Source organism: Chionomys nivalis, chromosome 9 (genome assembly GCF_950005125.1).
Source record: "Chionomys nivalis chromosome 9, mChiNiv1.1, whole genome shotgun sequence".
Classification (NCBI taxonomy): Eukaryota; Metazoa; Chordata; class Mammalia; order Rodentia; family Cricetidae; genus Chionomys; species Chionomys nivalis.
In genome coordinates, this window is record NC_080094.1 from 9986084 (window position 1) to 10013202 (window position 27119).

A 27119-nucleotide genomic window follows, 5' to 3' on the forward strand; every position below is an offset into this window, starting at 1 on the left:
GCTTGAGGTAGGCGAATCACTGTGCCCTGCAGAGGGGTCCCCAGAGAAAAGAACTAGGATGTCATTAAACTCAGCTGCAGCTGAACGAGACTTTCAGATTCCCAGGGAGCGTGCTGAGGGGCAATCCCCAAGCAAAGGATAGATACTTGCTGTGCGGCCTTGGCCCAAAGCCCCAGGGGAGCTTACAGATGTGAAAGAGGTGTGTTCAGTGTTATCAGAAAGGCGATGGGAAGTGTCTTAGGAATAAACAAACTTGAGATGAGCTTTGCTCCCTCCCAGGCTCAGGTTCCCTGACTTCTTCACGGCCTGAAATATCAGCTTAGCTACATCACTGCTGTGGGATACCAGAAAAAGGAACTTAACCTTTCTGTGTCTTGATTGAGAATCTAAGAAGACTTCTCTTACAGGGTGGTTGTGGGAGCCAACAAGCCCCTAACACAATGTCTTTCTCATCATGGGTGCTCTGTAAACGTTAAACGTTAGCTGCAATTCCTATAATAGCAAAGATAGAAACTAATACATGATGTTGCATAGAAACTGACCATCAGCAAAAATTCTTGGAATATGTGTTTTTCAGATCATGCCCTGCCTGCTTCTTTTGGAATAGGGTCTCATGTAGCCCAGGCTAGCTTCAAACTCATTATGTGACTGAAGATATCCTTGAACTTCTGATCCTTCTGCCTTTACCTCTGGGGGACTGAGGTTACAGATATGAGCTACCATGCCTGGGATATGAGACTGAGCTCAGAGCTTCACGAATACTGGGCCATGTCTTCATTGACTGAACCACATCCCTATTCCCTTAGACCTCTTAAGGTATTTTTGCAGTGACACAGATTGGGTTAAGAGGGTGACTTCAGAAGCTTCAATTTCCTCATTTGCAAAAAAATGAATAATGACAGTATAGTCTTCATAGGGTTATTACGCACGTCACAAGAAACCATGCATACTAAAGACTTAGCTCTGTTTAACATGCGGTGAGTGCACACCCAGCATTGGTGTCTGATGGCTGAGGACAGCAAGACCAGCTTTGCCAAAAGTCACATACATAAGGAAAAACATAGAGCCTGGCCCTGGATGAGCCGCTGTTGTTCCTGTTGACTTTGTGTTGACTCAGGCTTGTCTGGGGCTGGCTGCTTTAGAAGTACGTCTTCTTCTTCTCAGACACTGTATTTGAAGGGTAATGTAGTGTCTCTCCACGGAGGGGAGCAGCAGCTGGCCAAGGGTTACCCAGGAAGAAAGTGGCAAAGTCAATCTGAACCACAGGCTCAGCTGTCTCGGATACTTACTGACGTCACCCAGTCTTCTGAACTGACATACACATAACTTAGACTTTGGCGCTAGGCTCTTTCTCCAACCCCGAGACGTTCTCTGACACATCTTGGAAGGGAAGGAGAGAATGAAGAAGGCACGCTCATAGCCAGGACAGGAAACTGAGGCAGGCAGAGAAGGCACCTAGCCTAGCCTTTCCTCATTTTAGGACAATCAAAGGACATTTCTACTGCCATTAGAGGGGGGTGGTCAGCAAAGAGGCTCAGAACAGAGCGCTGTCAAGCCCCTCCCTGGCTTGAACCCCCGGCTCCCCAGGAAGTCCAACCTGCAGGGAGTCTTGTAAGTCCACATCTCCCTACTGCGTCAAGCCGCAGAAGGAAGAGCCCCAGTACAGACATTTCTGAAGCTGTTTTCCTATCATGGCTGTAAGTCCCTGGAAGGTAGGGGTCAGGCCTCCTGTGAGTCTCCAGGGGTCCCAGAGCAATATGATACCCCAGAGGTCAACAGCAGCCGGAGTGCTGGTGCCAGAGTCCAATCCACCTCTGCTACCTGACAGCTGTGACCTTGTGCAAGGAACCTCCCGTTCTCCTGCCTCAGTTTCCCTACAATGAGAGAGTAATAGTAAGTTTTGAGCTGAGTAGTGTTTAGAACAGCTGCCCTGGGCCGGAGAGATGGCTCAGTGTGTCAAGAGCTGTAGTCAGATTTTTCTTTGGGCCACCAGCTCACAAATAACGACACAGAGACTTTTTATTAATTATGAAAGCTCAGCCTTAGCTTAGGCTTGTCCCACTAGCTCTTATAATAAATTAACCTGCTTTTATTAATCTATGTTTTACCATGTGGCTTTTTACCTCTCTTTCATTCTGCATGTCTGATTCCCTCCATGTCTAGTTGGCGTCTCCTCTGCGCCTCGATTATCTCCTTCTACCTCTTCTCTCTGCTTGGAAGTCCCGCCTATGCCTCCCGCCAAGCCACTGGGCACCCAGATTTTTATTACACCAATCACAGAAAATACATCTTCACACAGCGTACAAATATCCCACAACAAAGAGCTTGCTATGCAAGCATGAAGATCCAAGCTTGGGTTCCTAGCACTCACTCACATAAAAAGCTGGGCATAAAAGCACATGCACACATACCTGGAGTCCCAGTGTTAGGGAGGGCGGAACCAGGTGGATTCTAGCCAACCAGTCTAGCCAAAACTATAAGCTCCAGGTTCAGTGAGAGACCCTGGCTCAAAAGACCAGGTGGGAAGTGACTGAAGAGGACACCTTATGGCCCTCCCATGTACATACACATGCTAGTACACCAACACACACACACATTCTCTCACATGTACACACAATCTCACTCTTACACAATACTCTCACACATTCATTTACCCTCACTCACACACTCACATACTCACACTCATACACACACTCACACACAATCTCATACACACACTCTCTCACACATAATCTCACACTCACACACACTTTAACATACACACAGACACATTCATACTCAAACATATTTACACATACACACTCATACACAACTCTCTCTCTCTCTCTCTCTCTCTCTCACACACACACACACACACACACACACTCTCACACACAATCACACATTCATAGATCCTAAGCAGCTGACCTGTCCGTTTCCTGTTACAAATTCAGGACACGGAGTCAGCGGGTGAGAGTCTACCCTTGTGAGGAGTGTACTTTGGCAGATGCATGCCAGCCTGCCCATGTATGTACGCATGTTTGCATGCGCTTGTACATGTGAATGCATGTCTGTGAGGGTGCATGTGTGCAAGTGTGCTATAGTCAGGCCAGCTTCTGTGGCTAGTGTCACTGCCATCATGGACAGTGCTGCTGAGATGGAAAGACGCTCCTGCACTGTGGTGAGGGCCAGCAGTTGGGAGTTGGGAGCTGGCAGAGCCGTATCCTCTGAAGGCTCAGGGCAGACCTTGCTTACCCTCTGGCATCTCATATCTTGGAAGTCCTGGTTTCTGTAGCTGTGGCTTCATCCCTACACATTGCTTCTGTCTTCCGGTGGCCTCTATGGATTGCTCTCCCTCCCAAGGACCCCAGCCTCGGGACTAGACTCCTTGGCTCTTGCACGGTCTCGTCTTCACCCGTTCATATCTTCTCAATGAATCCTGGTGCCTAGGCATCCCGAGTGAAGACTTGAGTATGTGTTTTTAGAGAGAGCAGAACAAGTCAACACCAGCAGGAGGGGCTTAATTCAGCCAGGACACCTCCTCTTCTCCAGGGAGATAGGCTCTGCCTGCACACTATTCCCAGGGAAAGGAACAGCACTCCCAGACTCCTGAGGAGACTGTGTGCTGTGGTAGTCTGTGGCCAGGCTGACACCCAGCCAATAGCCAGAGAGGAACACAGTGGAAGCTGACATCAGTGATGTGCACCAGGACAGGTCACGAAGGACCCAGTGAGGGGTTTGAAGTTCACAATCAGGGTCACATGGGGAAATTCAGCGGCAGGGTGTATAGCCTTCTTAGTCTCAAAGGCTAGCACTGACTGAAGAGAGAGAGGCCTGACGTCAGGCTGGACCCGTTGCTGGGGAAGCAGATGAGGGACTCCAGCAAGTGATAGACACCAGTGTAGAGTGGAAGGAACAGGCAGGAGTGATGTCTGCCTGCTCTGTGGTTCTCAGACTGTGCTCCCCAGGACACTGTGGGACCCCATAGGAATACTTTCGATTTAGGCACCCAAGGTGACAAACATCACCACCTGTGTGGGCCCCAGTTTCTTGATGTGGGAAGTGGCATGGTGGAAATCTCTACACCAAGGGTGGTCTTCTTGTGCTATAATGGAAACCCAGGCTGAAGCCCTCGGACGAGGCTAACTGGTGGCTCGTGCCTGCTGTCATTTTTGCTGTTATTTTAGTGTATGGTGTCACACGCGTTTGTCACTGTTTTCTAGCCTTGGACTGTCAGCCCAGTGCTCATATTATTGGGGTGCACCATTCTGCCCAGCTCATTTATGTTATTTCAATTAGTTAATTTTTCAAGACAAGATCTTGCATGTATCCCTGGCTGGTCTGGTTCTTGTGGGAGTGTAGGCATGGGTCACCATGACTGGCTTATTTTATTGTTTGAATTTAAACTATTACCTTCTCCCCAGCAAAGGAGCTGTTACGGTCCTTACTGAAGGATTAGGGGTATTTTTGTATTAAACTCCAGGAGTCTTTGTATCTGCTCTGAATAGCCTATATCAACTCTTCGCCTGAGGATGCAATGTTTGCACCAGTGCTGGACAGGGCAGGCAGAAAAGCATCTGGGATGCAGGAGGTCAGGGTGTTTGCATTTCCAGGTCACACAGAAACTGCAAAGAATCTTGAAGTCACAGCCACGCCATGTCATCACCTGCCAAGTGGGCAACAGCAAAAGTGAAGTCTGTTGGTTGCACAGAAGGAGGAGAGAGATGGGTGGTGACGCTGGGGGACACACACAACTTGGTAGGGTGCTTGCCTAGCTTGCAAGAGGCCGTGGATCAATCCCTGGCACTGTGTAAAACTGGGCACACACCTCCAATTCCACTACTTTGGAGGTGGGGAAAGGAAGACCAGAAGTTCATGGCTATCCTTGACTGCATAGCAAGTTCAAAGGTATACTGGACTACATGACACCCTGTTTCAAAAAAGGAAATATGATGAAAATTAAAAGTAGTGGGGGAATGGTGTGTGTGTGTGCCCTGTGCCTTGTTTTTGGAGGGAAACAGTGACACTCCATGGTGCGGTCTCTAGTTCAACATCTGTTCCCATTACCACCTAACTTCAAAGTTTGTTAGATATGGTGGCTACGCCTGTAATCCCCACACTGAGGAGCGGAGGCAGGAGGATAGCCTAAGCTACAAAACAAGATCCTGCCTCACAAATCCAATGACTGGGGATATGGCTCAGTGGTACGGTGTTTGTCTCATGTGCGTGGGGCCTGAACTGGAGCCCCAGCACCAAGGAAAGGAAAAGCCCTCATGTTCCCGGTTACCAGGAGATTATTCCTGAGAATAGCCTTGCCTGAGTGTGGAGTAAGTCACCCCAGGGGTCAGTGACAGAGTGACAAGAAACCCAGCTCACCAAACTGTAAGCCACATTTAATACAATATTTTAAAAACAAAATAAAGCCAAAATCTTGCGATAACCTATATAAGTTACAGCAGCTTCAAGTAAAGGCAGCGTGGGTGTCTGCATTTCCACTTCCCCTAGAGTCCAGTTTGTCTCCGTGTGGACTTGCCACTTTAACTCCCAGGAGTTTGTTTGTCATGGAAGTTTTTTGGTTTTGTATATAATTTGGTTTCAATAAACAAAGCATAAAAATATAGTTTAAGGATAATGGAATGGCTCTTCAGGTTAATAATGTTTGCTACCAAGCCTGAGAACTTCAGTTCAAATCCCAGAACTCACACAATAGATGGAAGGATTTGACTTCCCAAAATTGTCTCCTGACCTCCACATGTGCACAATGCCATATATGCATACACTAAGTAATTGCAAGATAACAGAGTTCATGTATTAGGGGTTTGTCACCTCTTGAATTTTGTTCTTGTGAGGCTGGTGGTCTAGCAATGTATCTTGAGATGAAACTCACTATGTAGCCCAGGCTGGTATCAAACTTGTAGTGATTCTCCTGCCTTGGCCTCTGAAGTACTGGGATTATGGGTGTGCATCAGCCTGCCTGGTGATTTTGATCCTCTTCCCCTACCCCTCAGCCAGACCCTGACAGCAAACCGTCTCTGTCAGTGGTCACACTATTAGCATCTAGAACAGTCATGAAGCCCAGAGTGTGCTGAAGTTGGAGAGGGATTGCTTTGGAGACCCAGTAGAGAGTGTTTTACGGTTCCAGCTGGATTTACAATGCTCAGCACCTGCCCTTTGCAGTCAGGAGTCATAGAGGCCGGCATCAGGATGTGGGGCTTGTGGCCAGAATTTATGGCTTATTCATTAAATGCTGCAGTCAGGATCAGGGCACCACACAGGAGAAAAGCCTGAGCGTCCCATTCCATCATTGGCGAGAATTCAGTGATGTAACAGCTGATCACTAAGTCATGTTCAGGGGTCTCCCAAGTGGGTCTTCCCAAGCATGGGGTGCTGGTGGCCACACATGCCACACTCCAGGAAGCTGATGCTGGCTGTTACTCTTGTTGGCAGTGAGGGAAACTGAGGCACAGAAAAGGTCAACATCCCATACTCAGGCAAGAGATCAGATGGGACCCAGGGACTTTGAGTTGGCCTGTGCTTATTTATCCCCTCAAAACTGGCTCTGGTGAGGCATTTGTATTTGTACCCACGGGAACCGTTGGCCTTCTGGAAGGTCAGCTTGGAAGTGTGTGTGTGTGTGTCCAGCTGTAGCCTGTGTGTCTCCCTGGCTCCTTCTCTGTAGAGTATCTTATTAATTTGAATTTTTATTACTATTTTTCTTTGTTACTTGTCTCAGGGACTCCCTGATGAACTTAACAGGACATTTCCCTATACACGGAACAAATTCTCCCCTCTTTTAAAGACACTGTGTGTATGCAGTGTATCCCTGAAACCACTGCATGAGATGAAATATTGATGTAGAAACAGTGACAGGCCATATACCCGTGCTTGGGGCTTGGGTGCAGATGCGCAATGAGACGTTGTTTGTCAGAGCCGCTGATCTACCAGTCCAGTGCCATCATGTCAGCCAAGCAAGCAGGGAGCGATTCTTCCTATATCTGTCCCTGATCTGTCCCCCAGGGGGAAGCACTGAGCCCATTATCCCATCACCAGCCTTCCATGTCCTGGGTATCACTGAAGACCTAAGGACAGGTGAAGACCCAGGAAGCTGGTTAAGTTTGACTTCAGTGGCTCCGGAGATGGTTAAATCCATAGAGTGCTTCCCCTGCAAGCATGAAGATTTGAGATCAGCCCCCAAACCCATATTAGAAAAAAATATTCTGGGCATAGTGCTGTGTGCTTGCCAATTCAGCACTAGAGAAGTGTGGGTAGGTGGGTCCCTGGCACTCACTGTTCCACCAGCCAGACTTCCTTGGGGAATTCCAGGACAGAGAGAGACCTTGTCTCAAAGCAAAATGAGAAGACAGACCACATGAGAGGAAGCCTTGAGGCTGTCCATTGGCATCACATGCAGGTGAATATGCTAATATACACATACCTTGAATTTCTTATAAACACTGGAAGAATGAATGTAATTGTTTCTCTATACAATATTGAGGACCTATGTCTTAAAAAGGATTAACTGTCTAAAGTTCAAACTTAACTGGGTGTCTTATGTTCCCATTTGCTAAAACTGGCTACCCTAGGTAGTCAAATGCAGACAATGGACACCCCTTGCCCCTGCTCTCCAAACACTCACATTCAAGTTTAAGAATAGGAACAAATTTATTAAACAAATATGCACATAAAAAATGCCACAGGGTCAAGGGTAAGTGACAGGAAACATGAGAAGGGACCAAGAGGGCCCAGGGTGTCATTCCTTTGAGGGGCAGACAGGGAGAGTCTTTCTGGGGCAGTGATGTCTGAGCTAAGACATTGCTGAAGAAGGGTGGTATCAGAGGGACGGCAGGTTTAAAGGCCCTGTGTGGGGTCATGCTGGGCATTTTCAGAGCAAGTGACTGATCCATAGGCAAAAAGAGCGAGAGAGCGAGAGAGCGAGAGCAAGAGCGAGGGCGAGAGGGAAAGAGAGAGATTGGGCACAATACTCAAGACAGCTAGGGGAGCTGACCTAGAACTTGGCCTTACTGTTTTATTTTAAACTCAGCAGGAAGCTACTGGAGGGTGGCTACATGTATATGCATGTACATATTTGAAATAGTCTTAATAACATGTGTATGTCTGTGTGCCTGGGCATATGTTTAGAGCACCTGCCAGAAGAGGGCATCAGATCCCTTGGAGTTGAAGTTACAGACAATTGTGAGCTGCCTGATGTGGTGCTGGGAACTAAATTCAGGTCCTCTGCAAGAGCAGTATGTACTCGTAAGTGCTGAGCCCCAGGTATGTGTCTGTTTAAGATTGATTTTTATGTGTATGAATGTTTTGTCTGAATGTATGTGTGTGCACCATGTGCATGCAGTGCTTATAGAGAACACAAGAGGGCGTTATACCCCCTGGAACTGAAGTCATTGGTGGTTGTGAGTCACCATGTAGGTGCTGAGAACCAAACTCAGGTCCTCTGCAAGATAGACAGTGCTTCTACTCATGGAGACAGCTCTCCAGGCCGTGTGTGTGTGTGTGTGTGTGTGTGTGTGTGTGTGTGTGTGTGACTTATTTATTTTTATGTGCATTGGGATTTTGCCTGCATATATGTCTGTGAAGGCGTCAGGCCCCTGGAACTGGAGATACGGACAGTTGTGAGCTGCCCAGTGGATGCTGGGAATTGAACCCACATCCTCTGGCAGAGTAGCCAGTGCTCTTAACTGCTGACTCATTGCTCCAGGCCCCCAGCTGTATATTTTTAATGAGCCCTTCTTGTTGCTCTGTGTTCAGGCACAAGTGGAAACAGCAGATCCAGAGAAGAAGCATCTGTGGTCATGAGGGAGGGAGGTGGTGGGGCCTTGGATGGTAAGCAGGGAGAGCAATGGTAGAGTTGGTGAGAGATGGTCAGGTTTGGGACGTGTTTAGAAAAGAGCTACCCTCAGATTCTGAGTCTGGATGTGGAACGAGGAGGAAGCAGGACTGCTCTGATTTTTGGTGGGCGAATGGGAAGGCAACACGTGGCCTGGGGATTAGGAAAAAATGGCAGAGCATCAAGGATTGGCTTTGGATACATCATTCACTTTGAGATCTCTGCAGACACCAGAGTAGGCTCTCTGAGCCCATGTATCCCAGAGAGACCCAGAGGCAGAGCTGGGCATGGCAGGTTGTTCTGTGACTGTCGCCTGACCCTGCAGTGTCCTCCAATGCTTCAGACTCTCCTGCCTCGGAGCTTTCATACATAGGACTCCTTGACTAACTTCTGTTCAACCTAATAGTCCCAGTTTTAGGGAGCTGGAGGCTTCCCTGCATTCCCTGTGGACACCAGACTTCCCTAATGTGATCATGGCTTTAGCTTCTTTCCTTCTGCAGCGTTATCCGTGTTTGTAATTGGGCTCAGTAGTCACCGAATTGAGCTCAACTCCTGGCCGGTCAGTACCAATGTCTGCTGCACATTTCATACCCAGTCTGCCCCCTGGGCTTCTGTTGTGGAGGCTGGGGACATGGAAAGGCCTTTACAAGATTATCAGCAGCAGAGCAAGAGAAGGGCCATGGAGCTGTGCTCCTACTCCACCCAGGGCCTCCAGTGCAGTAAGGCTGTTTGCTGTTCCCATCCATTTCTTCAGCCCAAGGTCCCAGCCTTCAAGTTAGCCCCTTGCTCCACAGCTCCAACAAGAGCATCGCCTGGGTCAGGGCCTGGTCTGAACCCTCCCTGAGTTCAGGTCTAGGATGGCCTGAGGAGATGCCTGCTTTTCTGAAGGAGAACCAAGTCAGTGTTCTGGGTGGAAAGCGGGGAATGGCTCTTTCCAAGGCTGGTGTGTGGGAAGTACTCCTTCAGTGGAGAAGCCATCTTCCCTTCCTTAGTGTAGCTTGCTCTTGGGGACAGCAAGACCAAATTGGAGGGAAGTAGGTTCTTGTTCTAGCAGTTGGGTGGCCAGGTTTAGCCTTAGAGAGGAGAATAGTTAGAGAAACTTATACATACAAAGAGAGTCATGCCATACATCCATTCATCCATGCATCCATCCATCCACCTATCCATCCATCCCTCCCTTCCTCCCTCCCACTTCCACCCACCTGTCCATCCATTTACCTGCCCATATATTATTCCTGCCATCTATTTATCTAAATATATATCCTATCTATCTATCTATCTATCTATCTATCTATCTATCCATCCACCTATCCATCCATCCACACATCTACCCACCTAAACCATCCATCTGTCAAAAACATCTCTTTATTCAATTATCCAACTATCTACCCAAGTGCCATTCATGAATACACCACTGGACGTAAAGCCGTGAATGAGGTGGCCATGGTCCCCACCTTAGTGGATCTCATAAGTCTTTGGAGATAAAATTCTGATTGGCCAAGTCTAGGTATATCATTCTTTTTCTTATCAGGCATGATGGGACAACTGTGTTGATATTTCTACCAAGATCGTCTTAAGAGCAGCTTCCCAGGGGTTAGAGTATATAGTTCAGTGGTGGAATAACGGCCTAATATTCGGTTCCCAACACTGGTGAGAAAGTAGCTTCCCAGATGAGCACCCCGGAGAGCTGTTACCAGACAGAGAAAGGAGTCTTGGCTGGCACAGACAATGAATACCCACTGGATCAGAAACATTCAGTGATCATGGGTAGGGCAGACCAGTTCTCAACCTGTGGGGCACGACCCCTTTGCACATATCGACCCTTTCACAGGAGTTACACTAAGACTATCGGAAAACACAGTTATTTATGATTCATAACAGCAGCAAAATTATAGTTAGGAAGTAGCAACAAAAATAATTTTATGGTTGGGGGTCACCGCAACAGGAGTATTAAAGGTACAAAGCCTTCGGAAGGTTGAGAACCCCTGGGGTAGAGGGATGGGAAAGAATGGGTGGGGTGGGTGGGAACACAAGAGTTTTTCTTCATCTGTATGACAGTGTTTCTCTTGTTTCTCCTTGGCCAAATATCAGAGTCTGGCCTGGGCCCCCTGTTTTAAGGACCCATGAAGATCTATTTCCTTCTAGAGATGTGGATAGCAAGGTCTTGGCTGGAGTCTAAACCAGTTGCTGCCACCTCGGGCCTCTCATTCGGAAGTGTATGGAGAGCTTTTCTAAGAATGCAGATGCCAGGGGCCCCATGGGCCAACTATCCATGATATGTGGACGAGTCCTGATCACCTCAATCACAGTTTGTGCACCATGGCATATTCATGGACGGTGGTGCTTGGTTGGGTAGGTGGATAGGATCCTGGCTAAATTGGTTCCCGGTGGGTCTCGGGGAGCCCAATGTTGTAACTGGTCTCTACAAGATTCCGGTGTGTGCCTGGGTGTTGGGAAACCCTACTCAGAGTTGTCGAGGGCAGAGGAGTGACCTCGTGGATGCTCTGCCTGGCCGCCTCTCAGCATTTGCTGCAGGAACTCACCAAATATTTGTGAGGAGAGTGGCGAGAGCTGCTTGTTTGTTTTTGGTGGTGAGTTTCTCTCTCTGTAGCCCAGGCAGACTTCAAACTGGAAGCAATCCCACCACCTCTGCCTCTCGGGTCCATGCCTGACAACGCCCAGTTCAATGAGGAGGAGCTTGAAAGCAGACCTCCATGGTGGAGAAGTGGCTCTCCCTGAAGAGCGCTTGCCCTCTGCCCCCTCCTCCTAGTCCACACTGCAGGAGAGTAGTCACTGTCCTCAAGCCTGGATTGTGACCCGGACCTGAGAGCCCCTCCCCCTCCAACTTCTGATCTTTTGATTTCCTGAAGTCTTAATCACCTCCTCACATGTGGCCCCATGTAAAGATTTAGCCTTTATAAAGCTGTTCTGGTGGCTGTAACCAGCCAGGGGCACCGGGGACCACTGCCAGGAGACTCTGCTCTGCTACCTACTTCCTCAGTTTGAGAAGTTATAAGCTGAGAGGTTCCATGGAGCGTGGCCCTGGGTTCTGCTGTGTTAAGCAGCCTTCACATCTTCATCTTGAGGGCTTGATCCCATATTCCTGGGCTTGAACTCAGACTTATGGCACCAAAAGCCATGGGGAGGAGCCAGGTAATCTACAGTTTTCATCAGGCGGATGTATGAGTTACCTGTCAGCCCTACCTCCCACACACCAGACCACTTCCTGTTCTCACTGTCAGGACAGGGTCCCCAGATCATCATCAATCAAACTCTTCGCGTGTCACTTCCCCCTGGTACCGAGTCCTCTCCCGGTGGTCAAAATGGGTCGTAATCTTTATCCCTTATCTGCCCCAGTAGGGTTACAGTGGCTCTATACGCCAGGTGGCAGCGGGTAGATGGCCCAGGTCTGGTCAATTGAGGTCGGGGCTTACAAATCAGAGACTTGGAACAGCACCACAGCTGTGGGCATGCCAGAGAAGACAGGGAGTCCCTCCCCCGCGAAGGAGAGGAACCAGGAAAGGCTCAGCGAGTGGTCCCTAAGGTAGAACTCGCGAGCAGCAGCTTCTGGGAGGACCCTGGGTCAGACAGTGGCAGGTGAAGCAGAAGTTGCCTGGGCCTGTCGCTCAGGCCAGACCGGGCTGTGCCCCTCCCCGTCTGGGCGGCGCCCCGCCCCGCCAGCCACCGCCGTCCCGCCCCCGCCCCCTCCAGGCTGCAACAGGTGCCTTGAGCAGGAAGCTCGCGCCGTCACCCGCTCCCCGGACGCGTCCAGGACCCACTGCGCCGCGAGTCATCCCCGGCCCCGGCGTGCGCCCCAGACACGGTGACTCCGGTCCGCGCGAGCCTCCTCCCCTCACCGCGACCCTACCAGGCCCCGCAGCCCAGCTGCCCCAGCCATGGACGCCCCGGACCCGCAGCCCGACCCCGACGGTGGGGACGGCCCAGGCCACGAGCCTGGGGGCAGTCCCCAGGACGAGCTGGACTTTTCCATCCTCTTCGATTATGACTATCTGAAACCCATCGAAGGTCGGTGGAGGCTCCCCCCGCCTGGCCCTCAAGCCCTGGCGGGGACTTGGGCCTGGGGACCCGGTGCAGGGCTTTCTTCAGGAGTTTGTAGCAGGGACTGCCCCTGCCCCGGTGACAGGGAGGTTAGCCAGAGATAGTGGCTGCAACCATCCTGAGGGGGCGGTTTTCAGTTCCCGTTGAGGGTCGCTGTTAGCATAACAAAGGATGGTCAGGTCTCCAGGACACCCCAGAGGTAGTGGAAGTACTGTCTTTGCCCTCTGAGAGTAGAGTTGGTGGAAGGGCGTGTGCCCGAGGATGTCAGGGAGGCTGCTAGAGTCTGAAGATCTTACCCCTGAGGCTGCGAGACAGTGGCCCTGTGGCATCCTGGGAGCCGGTTGTTGGGGACTTTGTGTTGAAACTAAGGAAGAGGCTGCGTGTCTCATGCTAGAGGGTGGTTTGCCTTGGGTGTCAGGAGGCTGGCCCATTTCCTCTCTGAGTTTACATTCACCGCAGGTGGACCAGTGCACTTAATAAGTGATCTTCCACCAGCCCCTCACCCACGCTGTAGTGGATGGGGGGCACCTAGGTGAGGAGGACACAGGTTGTTTCGGCCTAAGTTCAGTCCGCGCCTTCATTTGGCCTCTGTTGCTGGGGGTTGGCCAAACGCCCCTGTCTCTTGGGTGTTCAGCAACATTCTGTCAGAAGCAGGAGGAGGCTCTACTCCCAGCCTCACGGTGTTTCTAGTTAGAAAGCTTGTCTGGAAGCAAACAAGAACCTAACCAGGTTTCCTGATTTTAGCAGCTCAGCTCGTGCTTGTGGCAGGCTCAGGAGCAAGCCTGCTGGCAGCTTCCAGATGCCCCGATGGCTCCAGGCTTGCTGGCATCTGGTGCCTGGTGCGTAGGAAGGGCCGCGATGCTGGCTGGAAGATGTCGTTTGAGAGTCGTGGTGGCATTAACCTTTCCCCCAGCAGGGTCCTCGCGGGCAACCTTTGGGAAGAGATCTGCTTGGTGACAATTTTGTGTGTTTTGGCTAGAGGTACTAACTGTAGTGGAAGAGGCAGTGTTGATGTTTTAGACAGCTTTCCACTGAAAAGACAATTAGGAGTCTAAGCCATCCACATGTATCCGTGGTCTCTGTGTTCATCAAGATTAAAGTCACGTCTGGTGGGGAATTCACACACCTCTCTCAGGTTCACAGTTTCTCTCTCTCTCTCTCTGAGGTGAGGGTGGAGGGTGAGGATTTCCGGGGAAATAGTTTCCAAGCCAAATCTGGTGGGAGGTGCTTTTTATAGTTTTTCTTGGCAAGTAGGGCGCAGTGGCCAGCAGATGGGTAGCTTAATGACCATGGGAAAGCCTAGTAACCTGTGTTGTTGTTTTTTTAATAATAAACTTTATTTTGGGGGTTCCAGTTTCACGTTTATACTAGTACTATGATAGTAACTCAGTAGCCCACTTCCCTCTTATTATGGACCTGGGGCATAAACAGGGCGTATGTACTTGACACTGATGCTTGGTCATTAAGAAGTCTGTGCTTTTCCAGTGTGTGTGTGTGTGTGTGTGTGTGTGTGTGTGTTAACAGCCTTTGAAGTACTGTGTTAGAAATAGGCACTATAGATATGTTATATACAGCCTGTTTAATTTATATCTGCGACAGGGTATCATGTAACTCGGGCTGTCCTGGAACTAGACAGCTTCCTCGCCACAGCATCTTCCGGGGTCACAGGCCGATGCCACCATGTTTTAACTTGGGTTTTTTCTGATGTTTTTCTCATGGTTAGATCAGGCTAGAGGTGTTTGGGAGATCACGGGAGTGTGGGGCCGTTCTCTTATATCAAGGGGACAAACTATCAGCCCGATTCATTGCTTTTGACCCGACCTTCCCTGCAGGGGAAAGCCTGTGAGCTTCTTCCTCGTGACCCCTTTCCAGATTGTGTTTGTAGGAAAATCACTAGGTGAGGCCCTTGCTCAGGTGCAGCAAATGATGCTCTGGGAATCTATTGGGAAGGTGAGGCCTCTGTGTGTGGCGGGGGGGGGGGGCAAGCGTCACAGAAGGGACTGTAACGACAGCCGTGGGGTCACCTTTGGGGGTCTCCCCTCTCCGTTCCTTCATAGTAGGAGTCCCTGAGACCTAAGCTGACCTTCATCTTGATACTAGGCTCTGGTTCTAATGATATGCCTTGAGTCAGCTGGCCACGAGCCTGGTAAAATCCACAGGAGGAAAAGGGTCAACAACGAGATAGATGCTGATGAAAACAGGTGAAGGCACACAGGGAAGTTTTGGGAGGTCAGATCTTTGCATTCATCAATGGGATATACCTCTCACCCTAGCAGGCAGGCACGGTTTTTGACTCCCAGTTTACAGAGGAGAACTCTAAGGCCTAGAGAGGTGGAGTAAGTTTCTGAAAAAAGCAGAACCGGTCAATGACAGAGCTGAAGTCTGAGCCTAGGCGCTGTTCTACCGTTTGGGAGGCCTTTCGCTCCTCCCCTGCGTGGGAGACACTTGGTCCATGGGCCACGGCAAGCAAGGGACTGAAGACAGGAGGAGTGGGCTAGGGCAAGCCGTTTAACCTCTTTCTGGACCCTTGTTTGCTTGTTTGTAAGTGGCTAAAATAGTAGTTCTATCCTGCATTGCACTTGGGGTGAACTAATCCACTGAAATTAACCACTGCGGGTTTTGTTTCTAGCATTTACTAAACCTTTCCTTTCACGGTCAGCACGAGCTGTTGTTCTTCTGTCACTCATCCAACTAATTCTCTAAGTACCATGTTCGATCTTGGGGCTACCCCAGGCGAGACCCAGTTCTGCCCATGCTAGTGTCCCTAAACAGGCCCCTCTTGTCTTTCTGAGTGCATTTGACTGGTCACCTAGAATGAAAGATTGCATCAAAGTGGAGATTGTAGGTCTCCCTCTCTCTCTCTCTCTCTCTGTTTTCAAGACAAGGTTTCTCTATGTAGCTTTAGCTATGCTTGGCTATCTTGGAACTCACTGTGTAGACCAGATTGGCCTTGAACTCACAGAGATCTGCCTGTTGTCTGCCTCCTCAGGGCTGGAATTAAAAGTGTGTACCACCACCACCCAATCATCTTTGTCTCTTTAAAAAAGTTTTATTTTTAACTATGTGTGTGTGTAACTGTGTGTGGGTGTGTGCACCGTGTGCTTGCAGTTGTCTGTAGAGGCCAGAAGAGGGCGTTGGATCCTCTGGAGATAGAGTTACAGTTGGTTGTGAGCCACCCAGTGTAGATGCTGAGAAATGAACTCTGGTCCTCTGGAAGAACACTCTTAACCGATGAACCGTCTTCTTCAGTCCCCTTTGCCTTGCTTTTGACCATGGTAGGAGGACCTCAAACACTCGTGTAGGCTTCAGATGTATGCATTTATTATGCTCAGAATGTATCCATCCCTGTTTCCCTGGGAGTTTTATTAGGAATGGGACTTGATTGGCATAAAAGGCATGTGAGTGTCTATGAGAAAATATGAGCTTATTCCTAAACCTGCTGCATATTGGTTTATATAGTAAGAGGTCATCTAAGTGTAAGTAAATAAGTGCATTCATCATTCCCAGTATTTCTTGTGGTGGCAATATCAGTTTGATTGCATATGAAGGTCTTTCCCAGCATATTCCTAAGTGATGCTTTCCCTTGATTCTCTCGTTGTGCAGCTGGCCTTAGGTCTCTTTCCTTCCTATGCTGAGGAACCTGTGGGAGTCAGTTCTCTCCCTCCATTACACGGGTTTCAGGGACTGAATTCAGGTGGCTGGGTTTGGTGGCAGGCCCCTTTACCTGCAGAGCCATCTCACCAGCCCTTTTTATGTTCGCTGTTTCTACGGGAGTCAGTTTTGGTAAACTGTATCCAAGAAACTATGTCCAGCTGCGTTTCCAAATTTATTTGCCCAGAGATGTGTCAAGAGAGCTCTCATTTCTCTTCTAGTGGATGAGCTGTCCAAGTTTATCCCATGTAGAGAATAGGATTAAGGGTTCTAGGATCCTGGCGGCTGCCGATCACACCCTGTTGGTGGCCCCTTCCGTGAGAGTGCCCTAGGCATTCTTGAGGTTCAGTGGGTTCTTCCCCCTTCTAACTTGGAATTCCCCAGGAGTCCATGGTCATCTCCAGAAGTATCAGATCCCCTAGGTGCTGGGTTGGGGACAGAAATTCTGGTGGCACTCACTATCAGTTTGCCTCAGTGGGTCTGATGCATTTCCTCTTCTGACTCCCTTTTGGCTCAAGTGTACAGAACCAGCCTTGACTTTGCTGAGGTCAAGCAGAGAGGCCTCTTATTATTGCTTGCTGCTTCTCAGTCTGTTCCTACCCTCCTTACACTGCTGGGTCCACACTCTCTGAAAAACTGATGAAAACCACAGACACCACACAGTCACACACATGTACACATGAAGTGGCTCTGTGAACACAAATATGTCCTGGGCACAGAGTATACACACACACACACCATCCACAGGTGTGCCCCAGGGCACTGCCTCCCCCGACTCTCACCGCCATGAGCTTTTTACACCATTTCTCGAGGGAGTCACGGACCAGTCCCTGATGTCACCTACGCTTCAGCTTGAGAACACCTGCTCTCAGCAGACCATTTGCAGGGAACAATGAAAACCTCATCCTTCCAGCAAACACATGGCATGCTGGTTCTGTGCCAGGCCCGGTGTGGTCTGGAGATGAAAGAGACCTGGTCCCTGCTTTTGTCTGGATACTCCGGAGCCAGCATGGGACACAGCCCGGTAAACAAATGGGGACAAATGAGGTGCTGTGATACAGTAGCTGGCTTTTTTGGGTGTTACTAAAAATAGGCCTGTATCCTAAGTAAGCTGGCTTGCTGGACACACATGACATTCAGAGATGTTGCCCTTTGTGTCAAGCCTTAATGAGCCTACTTTAGACAAATAAGGTCTCCAGGTGCCCCAGAAGTGGGCAGAGGCCTGATCAGAGAGGAAGCGGGGCTGGAGTGGCCCCCGTCGTCCTAGCTTTCAAGGCTCACTGTCGCTGTTGTTAATGCTGATCTGGAACAGAGGCACCATACAGCCCTGCAGTCAGCTGCTCTTATTTGTCCCCAGGGCTTGCCAGCTCCAGAAGCGGTGAGCCAAGTGCAAGAAATGTAGCTCACATGCTGGCAGTGCCAGGCCTCTCTGGAGTCGGGGCACCTGGGGTCCGAGTCTTCGTTCAGCTTTACAGCACCCAGCCAGAGTGTCTCCAGACACCCTAGAGCCGCAACCTCCAACTGTGTCCGACAGGCCCCACACATGACGACCCTTAGAAGTGGGACGGTCAGTGCTCCTCTCTCGGATCTATACATCAGCAAAATAGAACTGGACAAAGTACAGGACACAAGGGGCGTTCGCTCCCCCGCCACACGTCATCTCTTTTTTCTCTCCTTCCTTTCTTCCTTTCTTGTCTCATTTAGCCCAGGTTGGCCTCACACTCTCTCTGTAGCCAAGGATGACCTTGAACTCCCGATGCTTCTGTTCCCACTTCCCAAGTTCTGGGATTATAGGCATGTGCCATGACACCCAGATTACGAGGTGCTAAGGGCGGAACCCTGAGATTTGTGCAAGCTAGGCCAGTGCTCTACAGAGACCAGCCACATCCCCCAGTCTCTGTTTTTGCTTCTTTCTCCGTCATGCATGCTTCCTGGAGGCACCTGAGTCGTCCTTCCCACTGACTGTGCAAGTCAGAGCATCATGCGTAGAACTCGAAAGCCTTGGTTTGACTTGCTGGCTATCTGGAGACTGGGCTGAGCGGAACTGCAGGCCTGCGGCAAGCAGATCAGAGCTCATGGATCAGATCGATGCAAAGTTGCTAAGGCTCCTTCGAGGGCTGCTGGAGGTCACATGACTTTGGTTCCTGGCTCATGTTTCTTATCTGTGCTGTGGGCTGATGAGGACAATGGGCCCCACTGGGGCAGAAGTGAGGGTTCAGAGAGGTCCAGTGGCCCAGGCTTTGTGACTGTGGATGGTCCCTGACAAATCAGGGTGTCTTAAGTGTGTGGGCTCCTGGGGGAAAGAGCCTTTTCCTTGGGCCTTGATGTGTCCTGAATCAGAAGAGCAGATGGGCCATGAGGGGTGTGGTGTCTGTTGGCTGCCGGGCTCCACCCGGTGCTGGTGCCTGAGCGAGTCAGCTAAGCCAGAGAGAGGTCTGTTTGGTTCTGACCCTAAGTCCCCTGTCCACTCCACTCAGTCCTGGAACCCTGCTGGCTGCAAACGCTTCCTTAGTTGTTCACATTCCGTGGCTGGAAAGTTCTGGAGGCCTCGATCTGGGTGATGCAGGCTGCTCCCAGGTGTTGTCTGCTGAGCCAGGCCCAGAATGGAGCAGCCCTGAAAACGCAGCTCCATGATGGGTACCCTGTGGCTTTCCCCTAGAGAGGACTTCCTCCCTCCCCCAGCACAGGAAATAGCCTCAGGCTCCCAGGGCGCTGTGGCCAGCTCATTTCCCTGGCTGCTGCACCCTTACAGCTAGGGTTTTGCTGACGGCTTCCAGACTGAGTCAGAGCATCAGGAAGGCCTGGAACCTGGGCTTTTCTGGGATGGATCAGGCTGCCTGCTCCTTCACCTGGAGCAGAGGGAAACACTTTCACTTGCCCTCTGACTTTTTGGTACTAAGCTTTCCCCCCAAATATGCAAAAGTAGGGGCGATGGTGCAATGGGCTGTCATGTTGCTAATGAAAGTCGCCTCATCTGCATCTCCATCTCGGGCATCTCCCCGCAGTGGCTTTAAGTATAATTCATCTAGTATTTTATAGATCAGGTGTCAGTCAAAGACGTGAACCCCCGAAAAAAGTCGGATGACTGCTCTTGGGGAACCTCAGGGCACTGGACTCTGGGGCCCCCCAGTATCAAAACCCTTGTGTAGAGTGCATAATGCTCACACCCCTGGCTTCAGTAATGATTAAAAAATCATGTCTGCAGGGCCAGCGAGATGGTGCAGTGGGGAAAGGTGGCCCCTTGCTGGCAACATGAGCTCCATCCCCAGGACTCACGTGATAAATGACTCCCCTCAGTTGTCCTTTGACCTCCACGTGCATATCAGAGCACACACGCTAATAATAAATTTAATAATAAATTAAGAATGGTACCCGTAGGATGACTCAGTGGATAAGGTGCTTGCTACCAAGCCGGCCACCCTGAATCGGTCCCGGGAAACCACATGGTAGAAGGAGAAAACTTATTCCTGCAGGCTGACCTCTGACCTCCGCGTGTGTGCTCTGGCACACGTGTGTATGTGTGTCATGTACACACATGTGTGGACATAAATACACAATTCTAAAACATCACAATTGTTTTAAAGGAAATTCTTTTTAAAAAGTGATGTTTCCAGGGTTCAGCACAGTTTTTTGTTTTGTTTTGTTTGTTTTTGAAACGGGGGCCTTATGTAGCCCAGGCTGGCCTCAAAATATTTGAGGATGGCTTTGAACTTCTGGTCCTCTTGCCACCGTCTCCCAAGTCCTGGCATACAGGGATGTACTTCACAACCAGTGTTCTAGTTTGCTTTTGTTGCTGTGATAAAATGCTGACCAGAAGCAATTTGGGGAGGAAGGGATTGTTTGACTTGTATGTCCCAGGGAAGTCAGGAGGCTGGGCCAGAAGCCTCGGAGGAATGAAGGCTCCCTTCCTTGGTCCTGCTTGGCTGCTCTTCATATACAGCCCAGGCCCACCCATCTAGAGGGGGGCCCTCCCACCATGGACCAGGCCTCCCACATCAATTAGCAATCAAGAAAATGCCCCAAAGGCCTGCCCGCAGACCAATCTGATGGAGGCGAATTTCAATAGAAAGCCTCTTCCCAGGTGTGTCAAATTTAGAGCCAAGATTATCCACCACACACGGTTTATGAAAAATTGCTGATGAAACCCAGGGCCTCTGCGTGCTAGGGCCACACTGTGGCTGAGTCACGTTCCCAGGCCCCACGTGTTGTAGCCCCAACATTTCTGATGCACAGCTGTTGGATCTACAGACAGAGAAGGCAAGAGCACAGACAGTCAATGCACAGGCCTGATGTTAACCTAAAATAGTTAACATCGGCTACCCAGCATTCAGGCCACACTGTTTCCCAGGCTTTTGCTGTTAATTTGTTTGCATCCATCCCTGAAGGCCTTTGTATTGGGAGTGGTTGACTTGACATTGCTCCCTTTGCCCTTTGAAAATTCCCATCAGTCAATTTCCTTTTTTAATAAATTTATTTATATTTATTTATTTTTATCTCACTGGCATTGGTATTTTGCCATGGGTGTCAGCTCCTCTAAAACTGGAGGTACAGACAGGTGTGAACTGCCATGTGGGTTCTGGGAATTGAACCTGGGTCCTCTGGAGGAGCAACCGGTGCTCTTAAGTACTGAGCCATTTTTCCAGCCCCAGTCAATTTTCTTCATGTTTGTCTATTAAAGAAATAAGGAAATAAGGTCCCCCCCCACCCCATCCCTCTATGCTAGATGTCTCACTCCTGTGATTTTTTGGGGTGGGGGCATGTTTCTCTATTTCTTATAGATCGGCATGTAGTTTGTGTGTATATGCATGCCTTTGCATGTGTGTATTTGCTTGTGTGTACACATATGTGTGAGCTCACACATGAAGGTCAGAGGCTAACTTTCCTGAGCTGCTGACTTTTTAATTTTATTTATTTAATTTTTGAGGCAGGGTTTCTCACTGACCTGGGACACACCAGTTTAGCTGGTCTGGCTGCTCAACAAACCCCAGGCTCTGCCTGGTTTCGCTTCCCCAGAGCTGGGATTATGAGAATGCACTTCTACCATGCCTGGCTTTTTTTTAATGCAGATGCTGGGCTCAGCCCCGCAAGCACTTTACCAACTGAGCCGTCTCCACATCCCTTGGCATTTACTTCCAAAGCCCTGTGCCCTGGACTTTTAATGTGTTTTCTCGCTGCCTTTTAGCAGGCTGAGCTGGAGGCAGAACAGGGAGAGTTCCTTTTCCTGAGCAGGCACTGGGGCCCAGCCCGCCTTCTAATCTAAGGATTTGGAAGAGGGCCTGTTTCGGTTAATAAAGTACATTTCTCCCAGTCAGCCCTTCCCTGTGAATTTTAATTGAGCTCTGCCTGAGCAAAGGCAGGAAAGCGGCCTGCAAAGCATGGGATTTGCCAGGGCCTTATCAAAACAGAGCTGCTAGGGGATGCCTGCAAAGGGGGCCCGCTCCTTGAGAAGGAAGCCCCTTAACCGAAATGCTTGAGCAATCATGCTAAAGGCCTAGGGAAGGGGGTGTTTGCCTGCCTAATCCTCAGACGGTGGGCTGCAGGTCTGAAATCCACAGGGGTGATGTCACCTCTGCTGGGTGGATTGGGAGGAATGTCTTAATGACCAGGTGTGGGTGTGTGGCAGCAGGGCAGGGGGGCTGATTAGGCATGCCCACCTCTGGAAACATGGCACCCATATTATATGGGGGGGCATAAATAAGACACATCCTGTCAGTAAGGTATTAGTGCTTGAGTCTGCTTGAGTTCCATGGCTTCATGGTCACCTAGCGGAAGCTTTACTTGAGGGGTCAGGCTTTTGAGGGACCGGGAATGAGTGAGGGGGCTCAGCTCCTGGAGGAAGCTAGGGTGGGCAGAGGCTGCAGGGAAGCCTATGGCTGTCTAACCTCAGCCCTTCCTGCCTGGCTGCCACGGAGTGGGTGGGCCTTGTCACGGCGAGTCCCGTTTCTGGGGGAGGATTATCTGAAGGCTATTTTTGGTGAATTCTTCTGACCAGATCTTCCCTTCTCCTTTTGCTGAGGAAGCTCTTTCACCAGTTCTCCAGATCGCAGGCTTGCTCTCCAGGACCCGTGGAAGGAGGGTGGTTGGTCAGGAAATGGAGGGGTATTGATATGAAGCAGTACCCCTGCCCCCCACTTCTGAGAAAGAAACCTACTGAGCCACACAGGAGAACCCTGGTCTTGACGCTGAGTAACAGAAGTGAGGCAGAGTGTGTGCGCGCGCGGGTGTGTGTGCGTGTGTGTTTGTGGTAGCTTCAGTATTACTGAGTGACACGGCATCAGCAATGTCTATTTTTTGCTTGTGTGACCTTGGGGGATTCCCTGCACCTGAACCTCAAGTTTCCCTGTCCCTTGCAGTAAGGTGTTGGTAATAGCAGCCTCCTCGCTTGTTATAAGCGCCTAAAAGGGAACCATGCAGGCTGATGACATGGTAGATGCCAGCTATCAGAAAGACGGCAAGCGGGAAAGTGACAAGGATTCCTGAAGACAGGAGGACCCCCAAATACCTCAACTGTCAAATGGCCCCTGGCCCTCTGCTCGAGGGAGGCCTTGAGTCGTACAGGGCATACATGCCAGCCGTCTTCCAAAGCAGCCCGGAACACCATGTTTTTGCAAGCATCCTGGCAGCTGCTGCTTTGCTAGCCTCTTTTTTCTTTTTCCTTTTTTTTTTGATTTTTCGAGACAGGGTTTCTCCGTAGCTTTTGGTTCCTGTCCTGGAACTAACTCTTGTAGACCAGGCTGGCCTTGAACTCACAGAGATCCGCCTCCTTGCTCTGGGACCATCCTCTCCTGTGTCAGCGTCGTTGTTGGCGCCTGGCTTGGTGGCAGACTGCCGGAGGCGCTACCGAAGCTGCCTCTGTCTGTCTGGTGAAGGCAGACAGCTGTCTTCTCTGGGACAAGGTCAGAAAAGATGAGAGGGTGCCAGGAAGCCTGTGCCAGCACCTCCATGCTGGCGAGACGAGAGGGTAAACGTCCCCTGGCCTTCTTCAGTGTTCTTGGACCCACTGATCTGGGTGGAATTTCTCAACTTTCAGGGCCCGTCTGTGTGTGTCACCTCTGAATAAAGGGCGTGACAACCTGGACCTTCTCCTTTACACACATGACTCATTTTTGGGGAATCCTGTCACCACTGCCCTCTGTGTGTCGAGAGGGAGGGGGCCCGAGACTTGGGGATGCGGGGGAAGTTGAGAATCCCCTTCATTACTTAAAGACCCTTGGTGACTCTTGCAAATGCTTCTCCCCTTAGACTGTGAAAGCAGCCAGATGGGAAATCCGCTGCCTTCCTGCCCTGCTGTGGGGCTCCTGCAGCCGTGTGTGCAGGAGTTTAGGGGAGCCACAGGCTTCTGTTCCCTCTCCTTGCTGCCAGTCTGTGCTGCCTGGCTGTGGTATCTGGGCACTACCATGGCAACAGGCCGTGATGCCGCAGAGCTAGACCTCAGATGTGAGCTCATGAAGGGGTGGGTTGGAATAGTCTGGGCAGGGACCCCCCAGATCTGCAGCCCATCCTGCTGTGGGCTATGTCCCCTCCCCCCACAGGCACTTCCTATAGACTCCCTAGTGAGGTTTCTATTTTTGTCATTTCTATTTCACTTCCTAAAAGCCTGCCTGGACTTTTTAGACACTTGAAAGATTGTTTTCACGGCGTTCTTTCCTCCCCCTCCCTCTCTCTGTCTCTCTGTGTGTCTGTGTTGTATGGGTGGTGTGTGCTATGTGTATGTGTGTATATGTGTGAGGGTATGGTGTCTGCACTGTGTCTGTGTGTTGTATGGGTGGTGTGTGCTATGTGTATGTGTGTGTATGTGTGAGTGTGTGGTGTCTGTGCTGTGTCTGTGTGTGTGTTGTATGGGTGGTGTGTGCTGTGTGTATGTGTGAGTGTATGGTGTCTGCGATGTGTCTGTGTGTTGTATGGGTGGTGTATGCTATGTGTATGTGTGTGTATGTGTGAGGGTGTGGTGTCTGTGCTGTGTGTGTGTGTTGTATGGGTGGTGTGTGCTATGTGTACGTGTGTGTATGTGTGAGTGTGTGGTGTCTGTTCTGTGTCTGTGTGTTGTATGGGTGGTGTGTGCTATGTGTATGTGTGAGTGTGTGGTGTCTGTGTGGGTGTGTCTGTGCTGTGTCTGTGTGTGTGGTGTGTCTGTGTGTGCATGTGTTTGTATATATCTGTGTGAGATGTGAGTGTGGTATGTGTGTGTATGAAGTGTGTGAGGTGCATATCTGTATGGTGTGTGTGGTGTATATGGAATGTGTGTGGTGTGTGTCTGTGGGTGTGTCTGTGTGCCTGTGTGTGGTATGTGTGGTGTGTCTGTGTATATGTGTGCATGTGTGTATTGTGTGTCTGTATGTGTCTGTGTGAGATGTGTGTGTATGTGTGTTGTATGTGTGTGGTTTATGTTGTATGTGTGGTGTGTGTGTGGTATGCATGGAGTGTATGGGGTGTGTGTCTTTAGTGTGTGTCTGTGTGGGTGTGTATGTGTGTGTGTTGTGTGATGCATGTGTGATTTTATTTTGGGGCAGGGTCACAGGTTGACCTGGAGTTCATTATGTAACCCAATGTCTTAAACTCTGAGAAACCTTCCTGCCTCAGTGTCCCAAATTCTGAGACTATAGTGTACCCTGGTTTCCTTTTTTTTCAAAGGTTTCTCTTTGGACAGCTACCTGGCAGTGAGTGGCATCCTGGCCTTGACCATGGGTCCATTCTTGAATGAGCAGCTTGCAGGAAACAAAAGAGGAGTGACCGGTGGAGGCCACTGAGTGGCTACAGTGTGGTTTTAACACTCTCTTGGGGCAGACAGAAGGACTGAGAACATTCTAGAAGAAAAGAGTTGGGATCTTAGGTTTTTAGGCCAACAATGGCCCTCAACAGGTTCTGTCCTGGGGCCCCTCACTTCTCTGTGTCATAGTTAAGATGTTACTATTCCAGAAATAGTCTCTTTCACGAGAAGTGGTGCTCAGCAGTGGTTGTGGGGGTGGGTGAAGGGCCAGGTTGCCTCAGACTGTCTTGGCTCTGCAGCTTAAAAGCTGTGTGACTTTGGGCCGATTACTCACCCTCTCTGAACCTCATTTTCCCCATTTGTAAAACGGGGAAAGCTGTATTACCTGTTTCCTAGTGTTCTTGTGAGAAACCCCCACTGATCTGTGCTGGTTGTGTGTGGTGGTCTTTGGTAGAGAGCAAATGGCACAGGTGTGTTGACTCTTAACACTTCTGTTATGACATGGAGCTTACTGAGTCACTGAGACTTTGGCAAGGTTGGTGGCTGCACTCCCAGGCAGCTGGGGGATGGGGTGGGGGCACCAGTCCCCGGAGGAAGAGTGCTGAGGCTTTCTCTAGCTATTTCACTTCCAGAGGTCAGCGCAGTCTGGGAGGCCAAGAGAATTCTTGAAGTGCTGACCAGTCCGTTTTGTTTTTATAAAATTCCTTCCTCTTTTACAAAATGCTTTTGAAGAGCTTGGGGCTAGCCTGAGTGACGCTGTCAATCGAATAGGGAAACCATGGCAGGGGAAGCCAGAATTGCTGCCTACAATACTTCCCCAGTGTCTGTTGTATACATGTGTGGGGCTTTGTGTGGTGTAGACGAGCTGCCCTGTGTGTTACCTGTGAGGACAGAGTGTACTCGGGTCTCATGTCAGGGGTGAGGCTGGGTCCTGGATCCTTTGGACACTGTGTGACCCTCCATAAACTAAGGGGTGCCGAATTCTCTGTGAGCAGCCTCTCCTGGTAGGCTGACTTGGCCCCTGGCAGTTCCCAGAAGATTGGCAGAGGCTCCCCAAGTCCTCTCAGGGCCCAGATGTTGAGTGAGCCCCAGGGACCTGGTGAGAGACAGCTTCAGGTGTCAGTAGACCAAATCGCCAGCAGAAGCTGTAAGGAGTCAGAGGGACCAGAATGAGCAAGGCATACCCGTCCCGGAGGTGGCTTCCTCAGGTTCCAGGGTGTGGCCTACAGGCTACACTTCAGGCAGACTCTGCCTCTGCTGATCGATTGCAGGAAGCGTGACTCAGAGGTGCAAAGCCCAGAGCCCCGGGCCTCAGCTTCAGGTGGCCTTGCAAGGCAAGGGGACAGTTGGGTGGCCAGTTATTGGGGTGGGTGGGGCAACTGCTCAGCTCCACACCAGCCCCTGCAACAGAGTATCCTTAGGTTGTAATAGATCCAGAATCCCCAGCGCCCAGGGTGGGTATGCTCCATCAGATCCCGCTAAGGACTCTGGGTAGGTGAAATCAGCTCTCTGTGCCCCATTTCCTCCTCTGTGGAAGGCGAGCTGCTGACCAGGCCACTCATGTAGATGTGAGGGTTAAATGCATGCCACGTGCTAGCTCCGGTGGTGGGCCCATTCCTAGTACTTTAGCTACCCCAGCCCTGCGTTTTTTGTAATAATAATAAGCTTCAAAAAGCTCACCTTCTTGGGGTGGAGGGACAATCAGTGACTCTGTTAGTGACTCTTACCATAGGGCTCTTTACGAGTTGAGCTTAGAAGCTACTGTAGTTCAGTCTGGCTAGTCAGGCACCTCTGTCTTGATAGACAGTCAGTGGCCCAGGAGAAGGGAGCTGGAGGCATGGAAGGGAATTTTGGACAAGGGTAACTTTGAATGCAATG

The 27119-nt window shown here is 50.2% G+C and overlaps 1 protein-coding gene across 3 annotated transcripts in view; it reads left to right on the forward strand.

Annotated features, from left to right (window-relative positions):
• Positions 1 to 12626: 12626 nt before the first annotated feature.
• The window catches only part of Nfatc2 (nuclear factor of activated T cells 2), a 110979-nt gene continuing 96486 nt past the window's right edge, over positions 12627 to 27119 (forward strand). For all 3 annotated transcript variants that reach the window (XR_009057749.1, XM_057781459.1, XM_057781458.1), the window contains exon 1: positions 12627 to 12850. Coding sequence is in view for 2 of the 3 variants with exons in the window: in XM_057781459.1 (XP_057637442.1) it covers positions 12721 to 12850 (130 nt within the window). In the remaining variant the exon portion in view is untranslated. The remainder of the gene's footprint in view (positions 12851 to 27119) is intronic.